The sequence below is a fragment of the Lepisosteus platostomus genome, chromosome 6 (assembly GCF_059453375.1).
Source record: "Lepisosteus platostomus isolate fLepPlt1 chromosome 6, fLepPlt1.hap1, whole genome shotgun sequence".
NCBI classification, from domain to species: domain Eukaryota; kingdom Metazoa; phylum Chordata; class Actinopteri; order Semionotiformes; family Lepisosteidae; genus Lepisosteus; species Lepisosteus platostomus.
This window is the reverse complement of record NC_142616.1, coordinates 49401590-49425772: the sequence shown is the minus strand read 5'-3', so window position 1 is coordinate 49425772 and position 24183 is coordinate 49401590. Positions and strand designations below refer to the sequence as shown.

The following is a 24183-nucleotide window of genomic DNA, read 5'->3' as shown; positions in this document are numbered from 1 at the left end:
GTAATGTTATATACATGCTAATTTTATAATCAATAAACTCTGTTGGATTTAATTAAAATGATTGCATTCTGATATATTTTAATACAAACAAAAAATTACAGGTATGTATTTTTTATTGTTTCCTTATGCTGTATCTTAGGTTTGGAATGATTTTGATGTGTCATTTGCAATTTCTTTCACTTCCTCCCACAAAACAAGTGATTCAAAATACTTTTTCTCTGTTTTAAATGTGTTGTGCCATATTGCTCTGCTGTTCATAGACTCTAGTGGGCTGATTTCAGTCCATTGCTGTCTAAACAGCGATAGAATGTGACAGCATGGCAAGAGAATATTCTGTTGCACGTCAAGACATTCCACTCTTGAGCTGAGTTATAGGCTTGCTAGATGGAGTTATCGGCTTCCTCTCATTTGTAACTTATGTGCACATGGATACACGTCTTCACCTGGAATATTTAAACTCTTAGTGAAACGAAAACATTGTGCACATAAGTTAATAAGGTGATCAGCGATTACATTAGCATTCACAAAGGTTATAATTATTCAGTGCTCCTGTGGGTGTTTAAAGTATCAACAGCAATCAAGGTTTTTTATTTTGAATTATTCAAAGAAAAGCCAAAAAATAGGTACAATTTCTTTAGTAAAATTCATACATTCTTTAAATAATGTTTTAATATTTTGAGTGAAGTAGAGAGCGCATGTCTCTCCTTTTAATTTTCTGAAAATATTATAAATACCATACTGTATACTGGATGTTACCTGAGTGCATTTGTATGCTTAAAAGATGTGATAAAAGAACTACCATGTCAAAGTTGTAACATAGGAGTTGCAAATAGAAATGGCAATCAAGTGTTGTGACAGATCATCTAAACACCATAAGGTTATTTAAAAAAAATGCTTGACCTTGAAATATATTCAGAAATTAATCAATTTTAGCATCTGGGTGAGTAATTGTTGGACAATAAGCTTTGACTTATGCATTAAGGGACAGTGGTGGGACTTTCATTTGATACTCATGATCTGTACCCACATGGTGAGAATGCTGTGAATTATTAGTTGATCTTGTACAAACATCTCTTACCATGTCAAATGTTTATTTTTAGATTTAAATCAGATTAATTCATCAATTAGACAAAGATCCAACAAAAAGGCATCTGCTTAGCAAACAAACAAAACAACAAATGAAATAATAATAATAAACTTTATTTTATATAGTGCCTTTGAAGGTGGCTTCTCAAAGCGCTTTGCAGAACCACTGGATAGGTTGGAAGAGTCATTCTGTGCAATCCTGATCTCAACCCAGCCTGTTGCCAATGGACAACATGGTGAACTGTGTTTGTAATGTGTCTCCATACTCAAGAAAAGCATTTCTGTTTTCCTCCAGAAAGGAAATAAATAACCCCTGAGAACTACAGGAGACTTGTGGACAAAGTGCCTCATTGAGCATTGGTAGCAGTTGTGATAATGACATGAGAATGCATTAGGATTTACAAAAATGACCTGTTGTGATAAGAACTTACCTAATATAATTTGCATGACAAGGAGGTTATTCTTTGTGACGTTTAACTTTTTAGTCATATAGTTGTTTGAATTCTTAGGCATTATAATTAAGATTGAGTTTAACTCATAAAAATTAATTTTACTCTCACTAATAGTCCTTATGTGTTAATATTTGTATAGTGTGCGATATTAAAGCAAGTGCAAGTCAAACATAAACATATACAAACATACCAAAGTCTTCTCCAGCAATGCTTAGGCAGGGCAGTAGTAGCCTATGTATCTTTCACATGTAATCACCACAGAAAAAACCCAAAGCTAAAAAGGCATCTATTCAATGGAGACATCTATCCTTTCCCTCTTCACTGCTGTCCATGATTCAGCAACAAGTATAACATACTTCATGCTTCTGCAAATAAAGTTAAAGCTGCAAGTAATTCTGCCCCATGGTAATACTTATCCATACACAGAACTACAATACAGTGCATAGGGAAGCTTGGTTTTGAAACTTTGGCTCTTTTTATATCACTGTTAAATAATAAGCAATGTGAGCTAGGTTTAGACCATCATGAGATAAGTTTGTTTTAGAATCCTGCTGATGTGATGTTCCAATAATAATCTTTCTCATTACAAGAGGTTCAGACATTTGGTTCTGGTCTTGACTGAGGAGTCAGTGGTGTGAAGCTACCATCTGTGGGATTGTGACTGAACTCCTCAGAGTCAGAATTGCATTTTACAGTGCAGATCTCACACAGAAATGGCATGTTCTTCTGATTGGCCAAGAAGAGCCAAGATCGGTTGTCAGAACTTCAGCGGAGACAGCTCAAGTGGTAGTGTGAGCATAGCTCATAGACTTGTTAACATGATTTTATTATGAGGACATCTATAACCCTGTGAAGTAGTGGCAGAGGTGATTGGTCTGTTTTAAAATCCTACTGTTTATTAAGATCACTCTATTGGCCATATACAATTTCTTATTTTAGGAATTTGTCTTTTCACTTGCACTCCATAAGACACACAGACAGGGAAAGAAGTTCAGGGTCAGAGTGCAGGGTCAGACATTTATGCAGCGCCCCTGGAGCAGTTGGGGTTAAGGGCCTTGCTCAGGGGCCCAATGGAGTAGGATTCCCATGGTCCATAAACATACTGGTAGTTTAACTGGCCTCTGGTAAAATTGGGAGGAAACTGGAGCACACAGCTGGGGCAAACGTGGGGAGAACAAACAAACTCCACGTGTCCTGAAATGAACCCAGGGCCCCACTGCTGCAAGGCAGCGATGCTAACCACCACCGTGCCACCCTTAAACTCACAATTCAATAGAAATTTAAACAGTGGGATACTCATTTGAGTTTTAGGGAAATGAGTACCTCACTGTTTTCAGGGTATACCCTGCTCTGCTCTCCTTGCTTGTTGGGATAAACTCTGGCTCCTTGCAACCCTGAACCTGCACCCCTGAACTAGAAGAAGCACTTAGTAAATGGATGGATAGTGAATAAAATGGCATCTCTTTCACCTCCCTTCAACCACGCAAAACAGCCTAAACAAAATTGTATTTCTTACTAAACCTGTTTTTGCTAGAAAGTTTTTGATGGGTTCTTTTATATGCTTTTGTTGTAATAGGTCATACAAATACCAGCGCGTTGTGGTTATAAACTTTACTGTTTCTGCTTTGTACTACCTTTTTGCGTGCTTCACTGGTGTACAGTACTAAGTGCAATCATTAGGCACTGTATGCAGTGTGCCCTTCATCCTTAACCAGACTGTATCTCCCTTAATGGCCTCAACAGCTGTATTTTGATTTACATTGTGTTGACCTTTTCATAACAAGAGGCTGTACGCAAGTGTCTCAGCATAGATCAGTGAAACTGTAAGACTTATAATTGGATGCTATGTGTATCAAGCCAGTTAAAACAAGATAAAAATAGGATATATCAAAATATTAGGGTGGAATCCTTCAAAAAGAATATTTATGGTTGTCCTTTTTCCAAAACAAAAACATATTTTTATGTAAAAATACTTTTTGAGTATAGCAAATTAGAGGACAGTCAAATGCTAATCCCCAGTCATAATAAAAAATAATGAATTTAATATAGACATTTTCACCATAAAATTTAATTTCAGTCTGGCAAAACATCTCAAAGTTTTAACGTGTTGACACATATTTAAGGATTTTTTTTTAAATTGCAGTTGTCCATGAAATGTCACAGAAAAATTGTGCCCTAGCACGCAGGCATCAATTCGAATTAATTCAAGTAAGCTTTCAAATTTCTAATGCTTTGGGAAAATGGTGTGATTCATCTGAAATTAAAATGTTACTAAATTATTAAAGAAGATATTCCTGAATTCCCAGCAGTATCTAATTATCTCATTCCCTCCCCTTTAGGATGGCCCTGAAGCTGGACAAACTGTGAAGGTGAGGACTTAATTTTACTCTTCTTTTAAATATATTATAAAGTCTCTGTGACAGTTATATCGTATTAACAATAATATTCATTCAGAAGTCCCAAAGTCTTAGAGCAAGTAAATTATTGATAGATTTCTTTTTGAACGTTTTGTCTGTATCTTTTGGGTTCTCTGAAATATTGGACTTGCCTGGTCAGAAACTGTTTTCAGAGATCAAATGTGAACCAGTATCATTAGCAAATAAAATAACAACTTAGTATAATGAAACCAAAATGGATTGTTTAATAATTTACAGACTTTGTCAGTTCATCTGAATTTCAGCTTTGCTTAGGAGCAGAGAAAACTGGCACAATTGGCGTGCCAGTGTAATAACTGTTTTACCTACTGTAATCAGAAACAGATTATATTGTATTGCGCCTCATTCTGGATTAAATGTTTTGATTTTCTGTATGTATAATGTATGTATAATTAATTACATTAATTCTTCCTTATTCAAGTTCAAGTTCAAGTTCAAGTTTATTGTCGTTATACTCATATACAGGTATATGGTATAACGAAATGCAATTTAGCTAGCTTTCGGACATAAGTAGTACAAAGGAAAAAAACAACAACAACAATACAATTGTATAACAAAAGAAAGACAGAGACAACAGGCAGTGTGCAAAAACAACAAACAGGCAATGTGCAAAAAACAACAACAGGCAATGTGCAAAACAGCAAAAAGGTAACAGGTTATGTGCAAAAACATGCATCAACAGAATGAAATAAAGGGATAGAAATTATGGGGAGTGAGCTTTTGACATGTATGGTAGAGGTAGATTTTCAATGTGTGTTTGGGTTTTTAGGAAGAAAGAAAGAAGGCACTGTGAGGTTCAGATCATAGGTGAGAGGTGAGGTGAGAGTGAGAGAGGCTGGGAGTTTAATAGTTTGATAGTGCGGGGGTAAACACTGTCTCTGAGTCTGGTAGTCCGGGCCCGAATGCTCCGGTACCGTTTTCCAGATGGTAGCAAATCATAAAGTCTGTAGCTGGGGTGGGTGGGGTCTTTGATGATGCTTAGAGCTTTCCTAAAGCACCGTCTGTCATAAATGTCCTGTATAGATGGGAGGGCAACCCCAGTGATGGACTGGGCAGTTTTCACCACCCGCTGTAGGGCTTTGCGGTCAGCAGCACTGCAGTTGCCATACCACACTGTGATGCAGCCTGTCAGTGTGCTTTCTGTTGTGAACCTGTAACAGTTAGTGAGGACTACTGGGGACATATCCTAGCCTTCTTTAACCGTCTTAGGAAGTACAGGCGCTGTTGCGCTTTCTTGATCAGACAGGTGGTGTTGAGAGACCATGTGAGGTCCTTGGTGATATGGACGCCAAGGAATTTAAAGTTGCTGACCCTTTCCACTTCAGTCCCGTTGATGTGGATAGGGGCATGTCCTGTTTACAGTTTCCTGAAATCAACGATCAATCTCCTTGGTTTTGCTGACGTTGAGGGTGAGGTTGTTGTCATCACACCATGTTGTAAGGAGATTGACCTCCTCCCTGTAGGCCCTCTCATCATTGTCTATGATCAGACCTACAACTGTGGTGTCATCGGCAAACTTGATGATGGAGTTGGTGTTGTGTTTGGCCTTACAGTCGTGGGTATAGAGGGAGCAGAGCAATGGACTAAGCACACACCCCTGGGGGACCCCAGTGTTCAGAGTTAGTGTGCCGGAGGTGTGGTTTCCAAGCCTGACAGCCTGAGATCTGCCTGTCAGAAAATCCCAAATCCAGTTGCAGAGGGTGGTGTTGAGACCCAGTGCACTGAGTTTCTTGACTAGTTTCTCTGGGATGATAGTGTTAAAAGCTGAGCTGAAGTCGATGAATAGTAGTCTTGTGTATGTGTTGTTTTTGTCCAGATGGGATAGAGCAGTGTGTATGGCAATGGAGATTGTGTCGTCTGTGGATCTGTTGGACCAGTAGGCAAACTGGTCCGGGTCCACTGTGTTTGGAATGGTGTCTTTAATGTGCTTCATGACCAGCTTCATGGATTATTATTCAAGTGTCAGGTCCATAGGACACAAACATTTTTTTATGTTTTAATGCGCAAATGTGAACACATTTTAGAAGAAATAACTTTACAACTTAAAACATCTCAAAAGATGTTGGGGGGCATAATAGGCCGGTCATTCATTGGGTCTGATGGGTTGCAGTCCATGCAAGAACTGCTAAAATGTTATTTCTGAAAGTGTAGAAACATGCCATTATATAACAGTAATGTATATCTAAGTGGGCCAAGTGACAATGCAGAATTATGGTAAAGCAAGTGTTAGCATATATAAGCATGGACAGAGTTACTTCTCAAGAGGATTCGCATGTTACCACTTGCCTGTGGCCTGAAGGTATGTGGTGAATTCTTGTGAGAGCTCAGGCAGTCATACTTGAGCTCTACCCTAGTGTTCTGGGTTTACTGTGTGAACAGAAGCAGGTGGCTCAAGAGGGGCACTCATAGAAGTTGAGAGTGTGCTCTTTTCTTCTGCCTGCTCCAGCCAGGCATGGAGTGGAATAATAAGGTGAGGAAAATGTTCACCAGTCCTGATTTCATAAAGAAAATTATTAAAATACTTTTACTGAGTACACTCAGCGGGCTCGTTTCATGGGTTATTGAAACCAGTGACATAGATAACCAGAGAAGGGGCCATTAGTGGTTTCTTATGAAATAACTCATTTCAATAATTAGAAAAGTAAATGAAAAGCACACATCCACGCTTAAATCAGGAACGTAATGAATGGAAACTATTTGAAAGGTTTTCTCAGCCTTTAATGCTAAAGTGCTGATCAAAAGCTGTCATTCCACTGCTCGTATTATCATGTTTTTTAAACATGAGTTTTAAATAGTAAGGCACAGAAGATTTTAATTGAAATTTCTTATTAAATGCTTGGGTAGGTTTCTTTAACTCTCTGTGATACATCTGCAAATTGAGATTTGGCTTTGTGTTGTCTCCCTTATGCTTCAGCCTTGCTAATTTTTTCTACATATAGAATTTAAATTTCTGACCTTCTTTAAATAAATGTATATTCTGAATTGCACATACTGTGTAAGGGACTGGGTGGAAATCTTAGCCACCTAGATTATCTAGTGTAGTAGTTTATTTAAATGTAAGCATGAATGGTTATTTGTATGCAGCAGGGAAACACAGTGCTGAAAGTAATCTTTTCCAAATTCAGAAGCACAGGGGTTTCTAAGTGGTCCCAGGGTAGCTAGTGGATCACTATGGGCCTAGTCATAGACAGTTTGACCTGGACGTGGGTGGGCTTCAATTGGATAGAGGTTCCTTGGCAATAAACTCAGAGCTTTCCAAGCTGGCATCTTTGAGCTGACAGTGTTGTGAAGGACAGCTGCATCTTTCTGCTCTCTGTTGCCCTTTCTCTCTCACTAGCACTCTGTCAAATAAATTGACGGTATAGAAAATGTTAACACATTTCAAATTCCACACTTAATCGTGAAGTTTGTGAGTACTTTGTTGCGAGAACATTGTTGTCGTAAACTGTGGGTTTCACCATGGGCGAGAGCAAGAGTGTGCGAATTGCAATGTAAAGTGGCCCTTCTAGCTCACTAGTCACTGCAATGGATAATGTAATGCAATGTGCAAGCGAATAAGTACAGTTTGTACAGCAGGCATTTCACAGCAGAAATGTTCCAATGTGATGAGTTAACAAGTAAGTAGTATTTATCACCAAACAGTCTTGAAGTTGGGAGCAATATTTCTATTGGATTTAAAAAAATGTATTCACTTGCCTGTTTGTTTTCAATGTAATAGGACCGCTATGACACTGAGTATGTACCTGTAAATTAGAGGTTTTAACAGTTAGTGTGTACATTTTACATTTATTGTGGTTTAAAACAAATTCATCAATGCTGATTCTTTCTAACCCCAAAATATTAAATTAGCATTGAAGTTCTTTAATGGTTTCTTACAATACTGGTGGAAAATTCAAGGCACGTGCAAACATGGCAGACTACCGTAGTGACTGGGAGTGTGAGTGAGAAAATCAAGAAATATTTTTTTTTCTTCATTTCATAATGTCTACCATCTGTCTGTTATGGCTTTTTAGTTACAACTTTTCATTGTATGTGTTTTGAAACTGAGCAAAACTGAGGGAATAAGATACATTTTCAAAAAAATGAGTTTCCATTTTCATAGCAGTGACCTGGAACATTGCAGGTGCCCTGAAAGCAAAACTAGAAGCTGTTGGGCTCTAATATGGAAGATTCTTGGTTTTCAATAATAAAAGAAAAAATAAATATTCCAAAGTTCAGAGCATTTCTTTTCTGCAAAATTACAAAAATCAAATTAATTCTAGAGTACTTATGGAGCATGTTGTAATTATGCATAACTGTATAATTTTATTATCAGCATACAAAGACCCTTTGATTACTATCCTCAAATAGTATTACTATTAACATAGTTATGATAATCGATTAAAAGGAATTTTCTGTTTCTTATGCCTATCTTGGAGAGAAGTGATAATGTGAAATTTGCAATCCTAAACAAGGCTATGAAGGCAATTAAAAAAGGGGAATTTAATGTCTTTGTGCTTATCACTTTCAGAAGAATTTCAATACTGTTACCAGTATGATCTGCCCTTTGCTGATATTAGAGGAGCTTGGACTTGAATTTTGAGGTTTAGAGGTTGAGGTTTAGAGCAGAACTCCATTGCCCTCTAGGAAGGGTACAGGAACTAAAGGAATTTGATTTTTCCTGAAGCCAAAGGCTGAGACAAACAAGTCAAATGGGCATTAGATTTTTCTTTGCAGTTCCATGACCATTTTAGGGAAGCCTGGTGGCATACTGTAGCAGTTAGTACACATGCCTTTTGAAGAATGTCCACATGGGTTTTCTCAGTGTTCTTTTTTCTTCCTACAGTCCAAAAATATACCATCCAGGCATTTCTAAGTGGCTCCCATATTTGCCCGTGTGTGAGAGAGTGCACAATGTTTTTGTGCATCATGACAGACTTGATAGACTTCTGTCCCATCCTTGGTATAGTTCAGACTTGAGCCTTGTTGGATTATGTTTCAGTTCTGGCCTGTGTTGTACTTACTCTTTCTTACCTTTGTCTGGAATAATAAACGTTAAATATTGTGACTCTTTTGGAACAACATAGTATTTGTGCATTGCTACAGTGCCCTCCAAAAGTATTGGGACAAAAACCTAAAATTGGCCTTACCCTGTTTTATACACAAGACATTGAAAATCACATAAAACAAATTATTCTGAGTCAGAGTTCAGAAGGTCACCTTTTATTTTTAGGATATATTTTGCAAACACAATCATTCTTCAAACAAAGCATATGTTGTGTTCAGTCCTCACCCCAACTTAGATGACCATAAGTATTGGGACACTTAAAGCAAATTAAAGAAAGTGATAAGGTCAGTATTTTGTTACAAATCCCTTGCTTGCAATAACTGTATCTAGCCTCTGTGAAACATCATTTAGTATGTTTCTGGTTATTGTCCAGCTGCATAATGAACTGCCACCCAATAAGTCTGGTGCATTCTTTTTCTTACATTTGCAGACAAGATTTGTAGTTATATCTCTGACTTCATCCTACCGCTGTCATCTTCAGCTGAGTCAGTAATAAAGAGCATTGAGCCTGTTCTGGAAACAGCCATACATGCCCAGGCCATGATACTCCCTTCACCATGCTTCACTGAAGAAGTGGTATGCTTATGGTCATTGGCTGTTCCCATTTTTCTCCACACTTTAGCCTTTCTATCACTTTGTTAGATGTTTATTTGGTCTCATCTGTCCTTAAAACCTTGTTTCAGAACTGTGGCTTATCTTTTTGTTGTGGGAAATTCTTCATCAGAGGAGCAGGGCACAGTCTTGTGCAGATTCAGTTTTATTGAGTCTCAATAAGGACAGCAACATGCGCTGGGTCTGCCCCGCAGAACAGACAAACTGCAAGGGTTTCCCAGTTCTTGTATACAGTATAGACTGAGAGACAAGTTACTACAGTACTTCACACTTTAACATGACAGGAGTTGACTTGACACTTTTAGTGTTTTCCTTGTTTATGGCTTCCTCTGTTTATTTTCCTCCTTTAACACTTGCAGCAGGGCATTTGTTGTTGCAGCTGTTGGTACAGGTCACCTTTGTTTCCTATATTTTGATATGGCCTAAGTTAACAGATCTCAACAATTATTCTAATGACTTCTACAATATGGTTCAGTACTAATATTGTAGTGCTGGATATATGTGGTTTAGATATACAGTAGGTCCTACAGTACTTCATCTGTATTTTCTTTGCAAGTTGCAATCACGCTCTCTTGTTCTTGCTGCTGATGAGGGGCTTACATCTTGCAAAGTTATAAGCCTTTGAATTTTTGTTGGCAAAGTCTTCTACAGATGTTTTCCCCAAGATTTGCACCCCCACACTCTGGAAATTATTTTTGATTTCACTAACAGCAATTTTGTTTTGTTTTTTCTCATATTGTCACATAGAATTTTTTTTCTGTCATCCACTGCATTTGTCTTTTTGGATGCTCTGTTCTCAGCCTATTCTTGACTCCTCCAGTTGTTTACTTTTTCTTATGGACATTCCAGATTGTTGATTTTGCCAATTTCTCTGATGGTCATTTTCTGTCCTTTAATTTTCAAAATGGCCATCCTGTTGCATTTTGCTGACTAATTCACATGGAAGACTTCAGAAGCAGTTTCAAAAGACCTCAACCATGCTTAGACCTTCACAGCTCTTTTATATGTGTGAAATACAACGCATTGCCAGTTAGAAACGTCAATAAACCTGTTTATCCCAATACTCATCTAAAATATGAGGGGTTGAACAAAAAACGTGCTGTTGTCGTATAACGGTAAAACATTTATGCATAAAAATAAATGGTAAAAGGGGGTATTCTGTCTCATATTCATCTTGTGATTTGAAATCCAAATTTCTTGAGCATACAGCTATAATGGGCTAATTTGAATTCCTGTCCCAATACTTTTGAAAGGCACTGTGTATATTGTATCTATTGTAAACTTTACTAACTTGTTGGATTGATGTAAATAATAAAAGTATGTTGTCCACTGGGGTTATTGAAAGGTTAATTTTTCAAAATTAAAGCAAAACAAAAACAAATAAATCTGAGCCAATTTAGGTGAAGGCTGCGTCAGCATGCGTAGGAACAAGTAATAGGTTTATTCCATGCTGAAAAAAAGAAGAAAGAAAACACAACGCTTCGGCTGTGGAGCCTTCTTCAGGTGTGAGAGAGACAAGGCAGTAGGCAAAGGTAATGTAGCGGGAGAACAAAGGCTGGGAGGGAGGAGGAGTGAGAGGCGGGAGCAGGGGACAGAAAGAGAGGCCAATCAAGAGGTGTGAAGTCAGAGAGGTGTGAAATTAAACTTCCAATGAATGGAGGAAATTTAAAAGAAGATTAGTCTGTCATTAAGAAAAGGGGGAAGGTGTGATCCTAGCTGCAGGATTAGTTTGGTTTCGGTAGTCTTTCTGATGTATGAGTTAAGAAAACCATCTTTGAGAACACAGATGATTTGATGAACACAATGAGAAACAATGGGCTCGGAGAGATCTTTAATCTTCACAGCCCTGACGTGCTCTCTTAAGCGATCTCCGAGTCTCCTTTCTGTTTCTCCAATGTAGATGGCTGGGCATTTACTGCAAGAGATACAGTAAATAAGGTTGCTGGAGGTACAAGATGCCATCTGGGTGATCCGGAATTGTCCTGAGGGGCCTTGAATGAGTGTGGTGTTGGATGTTTACTTGCAGGTGATACAGCGAGCTCTGTTGCAAGGGAAAGTGCCTGGTGTGGATGGTTGCTGAGGGCGGTCAAGGGAGCTGTGAACAAGGAGGTTGCGCAGATTGGGTGATCGGCGATATGACATGATGGGGCGGTCAGAAAAGAGGGCCCCAAAGGAGGGATCATCCTGTAGGATGGAAAAGTTGTCGTTAATGGTCCTGGGGATAGGAAGTGTGTTAGGGTGGTAGGGAAGCACCAAAGGAATGCAGTTATTATGGCGGGAGTTCCTAATTGGGTTGATGGTCCAAGGGGTGTTTTTGGCTTGGGCAAGGGCCCTGTCAATAACACTGCTGGGGTATCCTCTGTTGATGAAAAAGGAGTACATTTTGAGGGCTTGGTTCTCGAAGTCGATGTTGTCGCTGCATAATCGTCGTAGCCGAAGGAACTGTGAAAAAGGGAGAGTTTTTAGTGTGTTTAGGGTGAAATGAGCTATACAGGAGATAGCTGTGTGAATCCATGGGTTTGTAATAAACCCAAGTGGAGAGTTGGGGGTAGTTGATAGAGAAGTTGATGTCTAGAAACGGAAGAGTAGTGGAAGATATGTTAACCGTATATTTGAGGGACGGGTGGAAGTTGGTGAAATGGTGCAGGAAGCACTCAAGCTGATTGTTGGAGCATGTGGCAGCACCAACGCAGTCATCAATATATCGCTTGTAGAGCTCAGGGACATAGCCAGTGTAGGAAGCGAAGAAGCGTTCTTCTACCCAGCCGACAAAAATATTGGTATAGCTGGGTATCATTCTGGTGCCCCATTCTGGAGCCAATTTAAGATTGGGCAGTGACTGATCGATGGCAAAAAAGTGGAAGTTAATGGGTCTGTTTTGATTGTTTTTTTCCTGCACAAGATACAGTTTAAGCAAAACAAGTGGTCAATGCAATGTACAGGTGAAAATAAATTATGACAGGTTTCAAGATGATCAACATGTTAATATTCAATTCACAATTCCCCAAGGCTTTCATTAGCTCTAGAGAATCCAATTATATATATGTATAAACTTCATTATTCAACACCAAATTAATATTAATCACATCCTCTTGTCTAAAAATCATTTTTTGAAGTACAAGTACTAAACGCCCATAAGCTAAGTGGAGTTTGTTAGACAAATTATCATTTTAATTGCAGACATAATTGATTATACTCCATGCTCATTAAGTTAAGAAAGATATGAAGCAACTTTCAAGGTCATTACAGTAGGAGATATTGCAGGGTTGTAATTTGTGATAAGATGGTTTGTGATCATCTAATTCCTTATTCACGTCAGTCTCTCTGCTACTTGTAATCCCTGAACATCTCCGCATCCAATTTACTAAAAAGACCATGCTATTCCTCACTTACATTTCTTATGTAAATCATTGTCTGATGATAATATGAATGTTTGCAATTATTATGTTTCAGATTTTTTTAACAGGTTTTCTTAATTCTACAGTCCTGTGTGCGCTCTTCAGAGCACATCTCAGAAAAATTCATTCATGTTCAGTGTAGTGGAATTTCACAGACATTCATCTGAGGAGGTCACCAAAAAATAGCTGGTTTCCTCTTCCACCTTTAGCTCACTCCCTAGGCAGTGTATCACTTGCCACATTGTAGCCAGTACCTCAGTGTAACAGCCTTGTTCATTGCACATATAATATAATATGGCAGCTTTTAGCTTAATATTTTCAACTGTATTTCAAAACTTTCTCTTGAGAAAGAGAAAAATATTTACTAAAATCAGCATAGCAACTAAAAAAACACAATGGTATACCATAGTAAAGAAACAGTGAATCATGGTAAAAATATACCATGAGAGGTACTATATAGTAGAACATGCTATAAAATCATTTGAGGCCATTACGTAAGGGGAAACAGCAGTGCACATACAAAACGTTATAAACTTTAGGAAGCCATTCAGCCCTTCTATCCCATTTTGTTTTTCAGTAGATAACAGAACAGATCAAAGTATCTAATTTCTTGAAAGACACCAGGGTAATAATTTAATTAAATTCATTTTATTTTTATAAAGCGCCTTTCACAAAAAGGTTGCCCCAAGGCACTTAAAGATAGTGACCATACATAGATAGATAAGACCAGAAGACAACGGAGGAGAGGAACCAAAAACTCCTTACTAAGGAAAAAAAAAAACTCTAGGGGTCCAAGGTCAACTGGCTGCCCAACCCCTTTGGGCATGCTAACATTATACAATAAAAAAGGAAAAAATGAATAAAGATATTAATCCATCCATCGTGTCTTCTGTAAGTCATACTCTGTGCAGATCTCTGTAGACCAACCTCCTAAACGATAGCTATATCCACGATGTCTCTCTTGGATCCATGGCAGTGATGCAGCATCCAACTCAGATGGTGCCCAGCCCGGGCACCATCCGTACATGTGGGAAGGAGGACAGCATATTTGGGTCAGAACAGATGTATCTACCTGGTGGGCCAACGCAGAGACACACAATGGCATGTACAGCAGCACCAGCAGCCATGGTTGGAACAGGCTATGATGTAAGGTGTGAGTAGACAAGGCTGAAGTAATAGGTTTTCAGTCTGGATTTGAATACTGAGAATGACTCTGCATCCCGAACAAGGGGTGGGAGACTGTTCCATAAGCTAGGGGCCCTGTAACTAAAGGCTTTACTACCAACTGTTTTTTTTTAATAATGCTAGGAATATGAAGAAGACCTGCATTCTGTGATCAAAGCAGACGACTTGGATGGTATACATTATTAGGTTCCATTAAATAGACAGGTGCCTGACCTCTGAGAGCCTTGTAAGTAAGTAGAAGGATTTTGGAGTCCAACCTGTACCTGACAGGAAGCCAATGAAGAGAGCTAATTATGGGGGTTATATGTTCATACTTTCTGCTCCTAGTAACAACTCTAGATGCTGCATTCTGAATTCGCTGTAAGGTGTTGAAAGAGTGATGGGTGCTCCCTGATAGTAGAGCATTGCAGTAGTCTAACCTGCTGTATACAAAAGCATGTTTTAAATCCTCTGTGTCTTGAGTGGAGGAAAACTGCCTTAGTTTGGCAATATTTCTTAACTATAGAAAGCATTTTTTGACACTATTTTAACATGACAGTTAAACATGAGCCTTGTGTCTAATATGATGCCTAGGTTACGTGCTGATTCTTTGAGGCAAATTTTTAAATCCTCTGAGTTAAGTGCTGAAGTTATAGTACTCCTATAACGTCAGTATTATTGCCTCCAAACAACAGAACCTCAGTTTTATTAGAGCTGAGCAACAAAACATTTTCACACATCCAAGTCTTTACTTCATTAATGCAATTAACTAAAGTGATAATAGATGAGTTTTCGTTAGGTGTAAACGAAATGTATATTTGAGTGTCATCGGCATATGAATGAAAGTTAATATTATGTTTTTGTATTATCTTACCTAGCTGCACCATGTACAGAGAGCACATATTGGTCCCAGCACTGATCCCTGTGGTACCCCAAATTGAACTGGTAACATTGATGAAGCAGTACAATTATTAGATATTTGAACATAATGAAGAGTTAGTGGCTATAATGTGGTTGGGTCTCTTGTTCAACACAATCACAATGCCTTGTTTATAAAACGTGCCTCCAGTTTTCAGATCTAAAAGCAATGGTTCATGTTTCACTTCTGAAGAACATAAGCCCTTGGGGATTTTGAAAACCTTAATCTGTTGCCCTCATAGTTTTATGTATTCAAGACAAAAAAGATTCAATTCCATTATCCTGTTTGTACCCTGTCCTGTTAGGACATTTCTTTAATCCATAATCTTGACATTCCTTTAACCAGATATTTTAGTTGAGAACAGATTCTGAATGATGTTTCTGAATGAGAACAGATGACATGGCCAACAGTTTGAGAAGAGAACAATCAATAAAAGTAACACAAGAAGACATACGGTAACATAACAAGACAGGACAAGTGTCAGGCCGGACAGAAAAGATTTGATCATACAACTGAAAGCATCCTTAGATATGAAGGTGGATAGTTTAGGCCTACTCTCTAGATATCTATCTCTGTTTCAGTCATTGGCTGTAGCATATTGAAGTGACTTGCAATCCAAATCAGAACAAGATGGACAGTACTTACATACTGGTGTATGCCTTGGTGACGTGTAAAACAATACTCACTGTGAAAAAGAAAACTGAGTGATGACTAGTGAGAGCCTAAATATTTTTAAAGTTGATGTGTTCCCACTTTTTATTAATGTATTTTTTTCAGTTTCTATTAAATAGTTCAATTTTTTTTCAAAAGCATAAATTAGGAATTTATCTTTTTTTTTTGTATACCCTACCTTGCTCTCCATGAGACACACAGACGGGGAGAGAAGCTTGGGGTCAGAGCGCAGGGTCAGCCATTGTACAGCGTCCCTGGAGCAGTTGGGGTTAAGGGCCTTGCTCAGGAGCCCAACGGAGTAGGATTTCTCTGCCGGCCACGGGATTTTAACCGGCAACCTTCCAGGCACAGGCGCTGATCCTTAGCCACATAGCCACCGCTCACCGCTCACTCATTTTCCTTATAGCTTTGAGTTTGCATGGGTATTGACAGTTCAATGAACATATACTGAATGACACATAAAGCCCTCCAGATTTATTCACACCCATAGTGAAGTGGAACAAAAACATCCTTAGAGTTATGGATTTGCTCATATGCTGCACTTTAAAACTTAATACTGTACATGTTGTACTGTAATCATGACAACATTGCACAGAACAGAACAAGAAAGATATTGTTACACAACCAGCATAAGCCCTCAAGAAGGGCAGCAGGTGAGATACCAGAAATAATTTGATAAAAGTAGTACTGTGCTGGTAGCATCTACAAGATATTTAACTCCCTCTTAGGCCATAACACTTGGACCATCCCATCAATTGCAAAGTAATTAGCCTATCATTGTGCGTGTCTAAGCCACATTCACTGCTGTCCATGGTGGTCAACACAATCCTTGATTCATCTTTGAAGAGAATTTGACTCCATAGCTGACATGTCCACCTATGGTGTTGATCATACCACCGTGTTTTGATGCATTGATGAATATTCATGAGGACTGGGACTGGGCCTGGGCTATTGGTCAAATGAAGACTGTCTAGGCTGTTTCCTTATAGTGTCTCATACAGTGAACCTGTCAAAAAGATAGAGCATGTGGATGTACTGTTCTTGGTGGTGTGTCGTAACTTACAGTCTCCCAGATCATCGCATGATCATTGACAGACTACATTTGACTGTAATGTCAGATTAGAAGTTGCCGGTTATAAACACCCCAGATGGTAAGCAGTAGTGCAGTTGGCTGACTTCAATAAAGTAATAGAAAGAAGCTGCCTTTCTGTTAATAAGAGAGTGTTATCGATTCCTTTCTGTGTTTTTGTTTCTTGATTATTTTCCAGCTTGACATTCACAGCAGGTTAAATCATCTCTACTATTGTGCCCAATCAGCTCTATCACTAATGAAGTGATTTAGTGTTTATGCGGGTGTTAAAGTCACTCGAATGTGTCATGGTCAGTCAAGAATGATCAATTAATCGTGAAGACATCCAAACCATTAAGTCAATATCCAAAATCCATAGAGTTTGTTTTTAATGCACACAGTTTTTAACAATCATGTACACAATATTTCTAAAATTATGCCCCATGTACTAAAAACTACAAACACAAAAAGCAAAACCCACAATCAACCAGTCAAACCACAGAAGTCTCAAATTTTAAACATTCTATTCAAAAACATGTCATCTTCCATCTAAATGAAACACTACAAAAAGTACAAACCCATCAAATAATGTAAATAGACCGTTCAGAGTGCCTATTAATACTGGTGAGATCAATGAAAAACACTATAGTACAATTAGCTTTTCTAGTATCACCAGAGCCAGATTTTGGTGTTCGTAGGCCCTAGGCACCTTAACTCTGAAATGTGCAAATAGAGTTGTAAACGTCAAATGAATTACGTCAATTGACATAATGCACTTTAAACTATTCTAACGCTAATCCACGTGATTGATATAGCGAGTCGAGTGACCATCACTTCTATACTTCTAGTTTCTAGAACAGCCACTAGATAGTGTATGATTATTAATTTGAAGCACTTAGAGTCGATCGCAAGCATGTTGTTTCAGCTTGTTTTTCGTTTAGTTGCCTCCGGGGGAAAGTTTATGTAAATGAGAGAAGTACTCACACCACACTTTTCTTTCCTGAGTTTCGTGGCGTTTCTTCCTCCAATTATCTTCCAAATCCAGTCTGTAATCCGTTCTCTTAATCCTGATCCGATCCAAGTTCCCAAAAGTCCATAATAAAGCCAATCCGCGATGTATCCTTATCCACTATCCACAATCCAAAAACCATAAACCTTTTCTCCTTTTAGTAGTCCGTTATTCTTTAGTCCGATCTTTAACACAATCCTCTTTCCTCTCTCTTCTTCCAAACTGCATTCACCTTATCGGCTTCCACCCTGTTCACTGCCTCCGGGGCACTTATATTTCAGTTCCTGATGCGGCTCAGCTGTGTCTCATTGTTTCTCAGGGTAGACCCTTTCCATATACGGGTCAGCTGATTCTTTTTGGCAGCCATTTTGCTTAGGTCCATATCTAGTATTTTAAGTAGGTCATTCTGAAAATACCTGTTATGAATGACCCTTCCCCTGGTCATCTTACATTAGTCACTAGTTTCTCTCCTTCGTAGGCCCTAAAACTTTCATAGGCTCTACATAGGCACTGCGCCTACAGTACCTAATGGGAAATCCAGCACTGAGTATTACCTCTACAAATCTTGCACTTGTAACAGTGTGCTACTGTATTGTGTATATTGCATTACCTAGAAAACACACAGAAAGTTTTATTTTTCAATTTAGAATTTGTATAGACATTCAGAAAACAATAACCATAAGTAGCACAAGTAGCCCAAGTACTGAACACTACACAAAAATACTTCATTGGCAATCTGTAAGAATTATACAGTAAAAAATAAACTTTCTTCTGCCTCAACATCCTGCCACAGACTTGGGTCAGGCCAGTGTTTTTCATCAGCATTTCAAACTATTTTGTGGGGAAAATAAGTCCTGATATGGCTCATCCAGCCTTATCATGGACAGTTCAGTCATGTCCTCACTAGTCTCCTCCATGACCTGTAGAAGGTTAACTTGCTTGTAGAGGTTTCTGTCATATACTGTACCTTCCACTGCCAAGCTGAGAAATACTTCTTCATGGGGTGTAGGAATGGGGAATATGGGGGCAAGGAATAGATTAGAAGACTGTGGATTTCTTGTGGGTTATCAAGAAACCAAAGACTGAAGCAACATGATGGAAATTGACAGTAGGCTACAGTGGTTTACGCTACTACTGTATTCAAAGTATACAGTACTTACAGAAATATACAGTACAGAAAATGTCCAAGGTCATGTGATACATGTACTATAACACATTGGTACTGTGTCCCTCTTGCTCTGCTGTAATGTACAGTATTCCACAATTCAGTACTGTAATACAGTATGCAGCAAACCAGAGAAAAGGAGGTTGGAGAATACTCTATTGGCTGTGCAGTTATAGGACTGTAGCTTGAAAACTTACAATACAAAATTCACATGTTATTGAACATAGTTGTAACTTACCTATTTTCAATTCTGAATGTCTGAATAATTGAGGCCACAGAGATGAGACTCAAATTTGTCTGGGCTCTGACCAGCTTTCCTCATGGTCAAACCATGAGCAAGCACATAGTCAAACACAGCACAATCTCATTCTTCTTGGTCTTCCTCTTCTTCTGCACCCTGTCATGCTTACCCTTCCTCTCCCTCTACCTCTTTCTCTCCCTCTAGCAGGTAAGCTGACTTGCCACCCTTCTAACTATGCTAGGTTTCTCATTCGTGATTGATCAAGGATTTCAGTGTTTTCACTTAGAGGAGCTAGTGTTGTTGATTGATGATTGGAGCTCATTATATTGGAGCTCACACATTGATGGCAACTGTACCTAATGAGAGGACTTGTGTGTAGTGTTTTGCAAAAAAGGTAACCCAAGGTAGTATGTGTGTAAAACAAGTGAATTGAGGTTATAATTTAGCTGATCTTTTGGGGCTTGTACTTTCAATTTTGCAAATTTTGTTTTTTAAACCAGATTCAGTAAGTAAATAAATGTAATGCTTAGTATATAAACATGGATTTTACGTTATGTTGATGACACTCAGATATCTGTATCCTTTCTTGTCAACTCCAATGTGACAACTCCTGTCTTTACTTAGTGTTTTAAAATCAAGTAATGTAAATGGTTAAAACTAAACCCTGATTAAACAGAAATATTGTTGATTGGCTCTAAACTACAAAAGTGTGATCTTTTAAGAAACTGCATTCAACTGTCCAAATGTTGAACAGAGCGTCAGAAATTCTTGACACTGAGTTTGATTTATATCTAGTCTTTCACCTGAGCAACATTGCTTGGCTCTCAATTTACCTGAAAACGTTACATCTCTTTCACAAATGCTTTCATACTTTTATAAACTCCTGTCTTGCTTATTATAAACCCTGATTTGCTTTTGCTTATGGTTCCTGCATAAGACCAATTTGGTGGCAATTAGTGGCATACTTTCAAGCACTATATAAGTTAGACCATCTCCTCATTGTGACAGATAAGCAACTTTAATCAAATTCTGTGTGTAGTAAAACTTGGCATTCAAAAATGATCCTGAGAATACAGTAAGTAACTTTCTAAGGAGATTTTTTTGAGGTTGTGTGGGAGTATGGACCATACTGTCTTTGAAGTTTCTCAGAGATACATGAGAATCAAAAATTATAAACACAACATAGATAAAGATTAGTGTCTGGGAGCAACAAATAATCATGCATTGATTACTCATGTCTCATGCCTAATTCACATTGCCAAAGGTCAGGCACATTAGTACTGTATATGCAAGGGACTTAAACCGACAGCATCTGGGATATGTTTGGCCATGTAGAGTTGCATAAAATGGTGCTTACATTGCTTTTTATAAATTATTTTATTATATGGAAACAAAAGCTTTAGTTTTTATGCTTTCTTTTCACATTATCTTTTTGGTGTTCTATACGTATTTCTTTCTGTTGCTAATTTATTTTTTTCTCTTTCCGATGAAAAAATATAAGGTGACACTTTTTATTTGGGAAAAAAATAGTTTTCTAGTGAGAGAAAAAACATTCAAGATATTTTATATGAAATAGAATGGTTGTTTGACAACTGATACATAAATCTCCTTACTGTTTTAATGTGAATAGTATTTAATTATTAAATTGCAAAGTTTCATATTATATATTATCTGGGACTCTTATTTTGTCATAAATATAGTAAGATCATCTCTTTTTTTATCATTCAAATCTCTTCATTAAATCCAGGCTAAATTATCTCAAAATTAGAAATTAATTATCAGATTTTGAGTGATTTGTTTTTAAAGGTGTGGTGCACACTGACTGTACAACCTGTGGTGTGATACAGTTTTCACACTACCCCCACAATTTTCCTCTTTTTGAGGCTTCAGTCTTGATTACATTAAATCTAGATTACATTTCTTTTATCATGGGATTTGCCTTTTTATAGGTTTAGTAACATAAATGTGTTTTATTGCTAGCAGTCCTTCAGAGAAGAAAACAAAAACAGTACAACACCATCAGTGGTACACCCGCCAAGATTTCACCCAAAAGACCGCTTAGCGCCATTAGACATCTTCAACAAAGGCACTGTGCACTGAAGGATTTCAGTGTGTAAACACTTTGCTGAAGCACACCCTGGAATTGTGCATCTGAGTGATATAGATAATGCAGAGGCTCAGAATCTTCTGAGATTACTAGTCCTAGATTGAGCAAAGACCATCCTCAATAAGAATGCAAATTGATTTATCTCTGAGTTTTGGATGAGAACATGGAATCTGATATAAGGAGTTTATGATGATGGAAAATAGGAGAATAGGGATATTACAGTATGTCTTCTAAGATTTGAAAAGTCACTCAACTAAATATTATATTATAATTAAGAATGTAATTATACAGTAAGTCAAAATGCAATTGGAGATACCAGAAATAAGTAAAATAATACATTTGAAGGACACTTCTGAGTGGCCTTTTCTGTAAAGGAATTTCTAATGCTGGTCCTGGAGAACCACACACCTACTGTTTTCGTTTTCTTTTGTTTCCTTAATTGAACTAATAAATTAGTTTATTGGAATATGTGGAATATATTACTCAGAAGATTGGGACTTTACTTATGAAAACAGCTGAAAACAGTCAAACACATGAATTTTAACATGAATGCTATTTTAGTCAATCAGGGGTTCAGTTGTGTAACTGAGAGTTTAACTAGAGCAAAAACCAGCAGGTACTGTACAATATGTGGGCCTCAGGATCAGAATAAGGAAACCGGAATTGATCTGTGCCCTCTGACTGTAAATCTACTGTATCTACCTATCCCTTCAATGTCTGCTCGTACTTAAGACAACTTGCAATTGATCCAGCTATCATTAGACATGACAAAAGCTGTACCTTTTGCCATCTTTAATAGCCTGGAGGAAGCAGAGGTCCTGTTGTAGAGCAGCTGGTTCAACACGGCCGTCAAAATGCATTTCATATGCACTTCACATACAAAGATTATCTTTCAAAGCTGATTTTAGAGTAATGCAGTATGTTACAGTAAAGAAGACCTTTGACCTTATCTAACCCTATCAATGCAAGTATCTTTCAAAGGCTGAAGTTTAACTGAGCCATTTGAAGTTAACCTCTTGTGTCATCAAATAATCTCCTGAATTCAATCTCTTATGTCATCAAATAATCTTGTTGAAGGCCCCTCAGGACAATTCCGGATCACCGAGATAGCATCTTGTACCTCCAGCAACCTTATTTACTGTATCTCCTGCAGTAAATGCCCAGCCATCTACATTGGAGAAACAGGAAGGAGACTCGGAGACTGCTTCAGAGAACGTTAGGGCTGTGAAGATTAAAGATCTCTCCAAGACCATTGTTTCTCATTTCGGCTCTAACGGCCATGACCACTCTAATCTCTCCATCTGTGTTCTCGAAGACGGTTTTCTGAACTCAGAGAACAGAATAATGAAGCCAATTCATAGATGGGGAGTATTAGGGGGCCATGATCAATAAAATTCTCACAAAGCCTTGTTTTCCTTATTCTTAGATCAAGAAATACATCAAGAACATAAAACTAAATATACAGATTCAAAAGCTGTAATTTTATTTTCTGTTTATTTATGTTCAACTACTATTTCTTTTGTCATTATCACATCAAAGTAGGCAAAGAGCACCAATCTTTTCCAGCTGTGAAAGGAGCCTTGCAGATTTTGGATTTATGGATACTGTTCAGCTATGATTCAAGAAATATTTCAAATGATTTTTGCGCATTGGCAGTTGCAGTGGTTCACAGAGGCACAGAGCATTGAGCCTTTACAATCCGTGCCTTATGATCTACATTTCCAACCTGTCTGTTATGCTTGCATCTATTCTGCTTGACCAGCTTTTAGGTCAACTACATAATAACCACAATGAATAATAAATGAATGCAAAATCCTGGAGCCCTGGGGTTTCAGATTCCAATTTGGTTAGGTGAGTGATATGTACCCTGGTACTCCAGGTGCTCTGGAAGGTACCTGATATATTTGCAGCACCTCAGTTTATCATATGGATTCATGTAGTCATGTTCAGCAAGGTTGTCATGTGTTAAAAATGGGTCCTTGATTGAATAAGTGCATTGGAAGCCAACACACTTTTGCAAGATTCTCTAGATTAACTTTTAGATTTGAGCAATCGCTCTGTTTTGTGAAAAACCTCAGAGACATGTACAGTGCAGCCATTCAAAATGCGCAGGCGATACCGCATTATTTTCCGGTACGCTGTACGCAGTCTACCGCAAGCTACCGGTAAATACCGCGAGTTACCGGTAAATACCGCTAGTTACCGTAAATTCTCCTATAATACGACAAGCAAAATAATAGTATCCGGAATTTCCGCAAGGTGGAGCTAATAAAGCTCAACCTCTCATGTTTGAGCTTTGGCCATCAGTCTTTAACGAAGATATTACTAATAGTATTAATAATGAATGACCTTGGACAAGCTGTAAGTGTAAACTCAAAGTATTGCCCTGGTCAACATTCTTTTTTTCATTGACCGTCTTTGTAAAAGTAACACCACAGCATTTCGCAATCACGCATTTGTTTCCAATCATGCAAAGTACAGTGATTCACCATGCCTTTCACATGCTCATAAATAGATTGATTTAGGAACATAAACATATTACCGTATGCAAACTGTACTGTATACAGTATGTATATGTATATTTAATGTCTTAACTGTGCCCGTTTAAGTATTGAATATTCATATCTAATTTTACCACTGAAAGGAAATCTTAGTAGCTGAGCATAAAAAGAATAGGAGCATACTGCAACGCGTGTGAAGGCCATAAACGATATTAATTTTGGAACATAAACATACAGTATATAGCTGGTCTTGGTACTTTAAAGAAAAAAATACACACCAGTATTCCATTTCTCCCTAAACATTTT

The 24183-nt window shown here is 38.0% G+C and overlaps 1 protein-coding gene across 2 annotated transcripts in view; it reads left to right on the top strand.

Annotated features, from left to right (window-relative positions):
* Positions 1-24183, top strand: part of fhit (fragile histidine triad diadenosine triphosphatase) — a 522156-nt gene that overhangs the window by 362818 nt on the left and 135155 nt on the right. For both annotated transcript variants that reach the window (XM_088636179.1, XM_088636180.1), the window contains one exon: positions 3878-3907. In XM_088636179.1, the coding sequence (XP_088492305.1) occupies positions 3878-3907 (30 nt within the window). The remainder of the gene's footprint in view (positions 1-3877; positions 3908-24183) is intronic.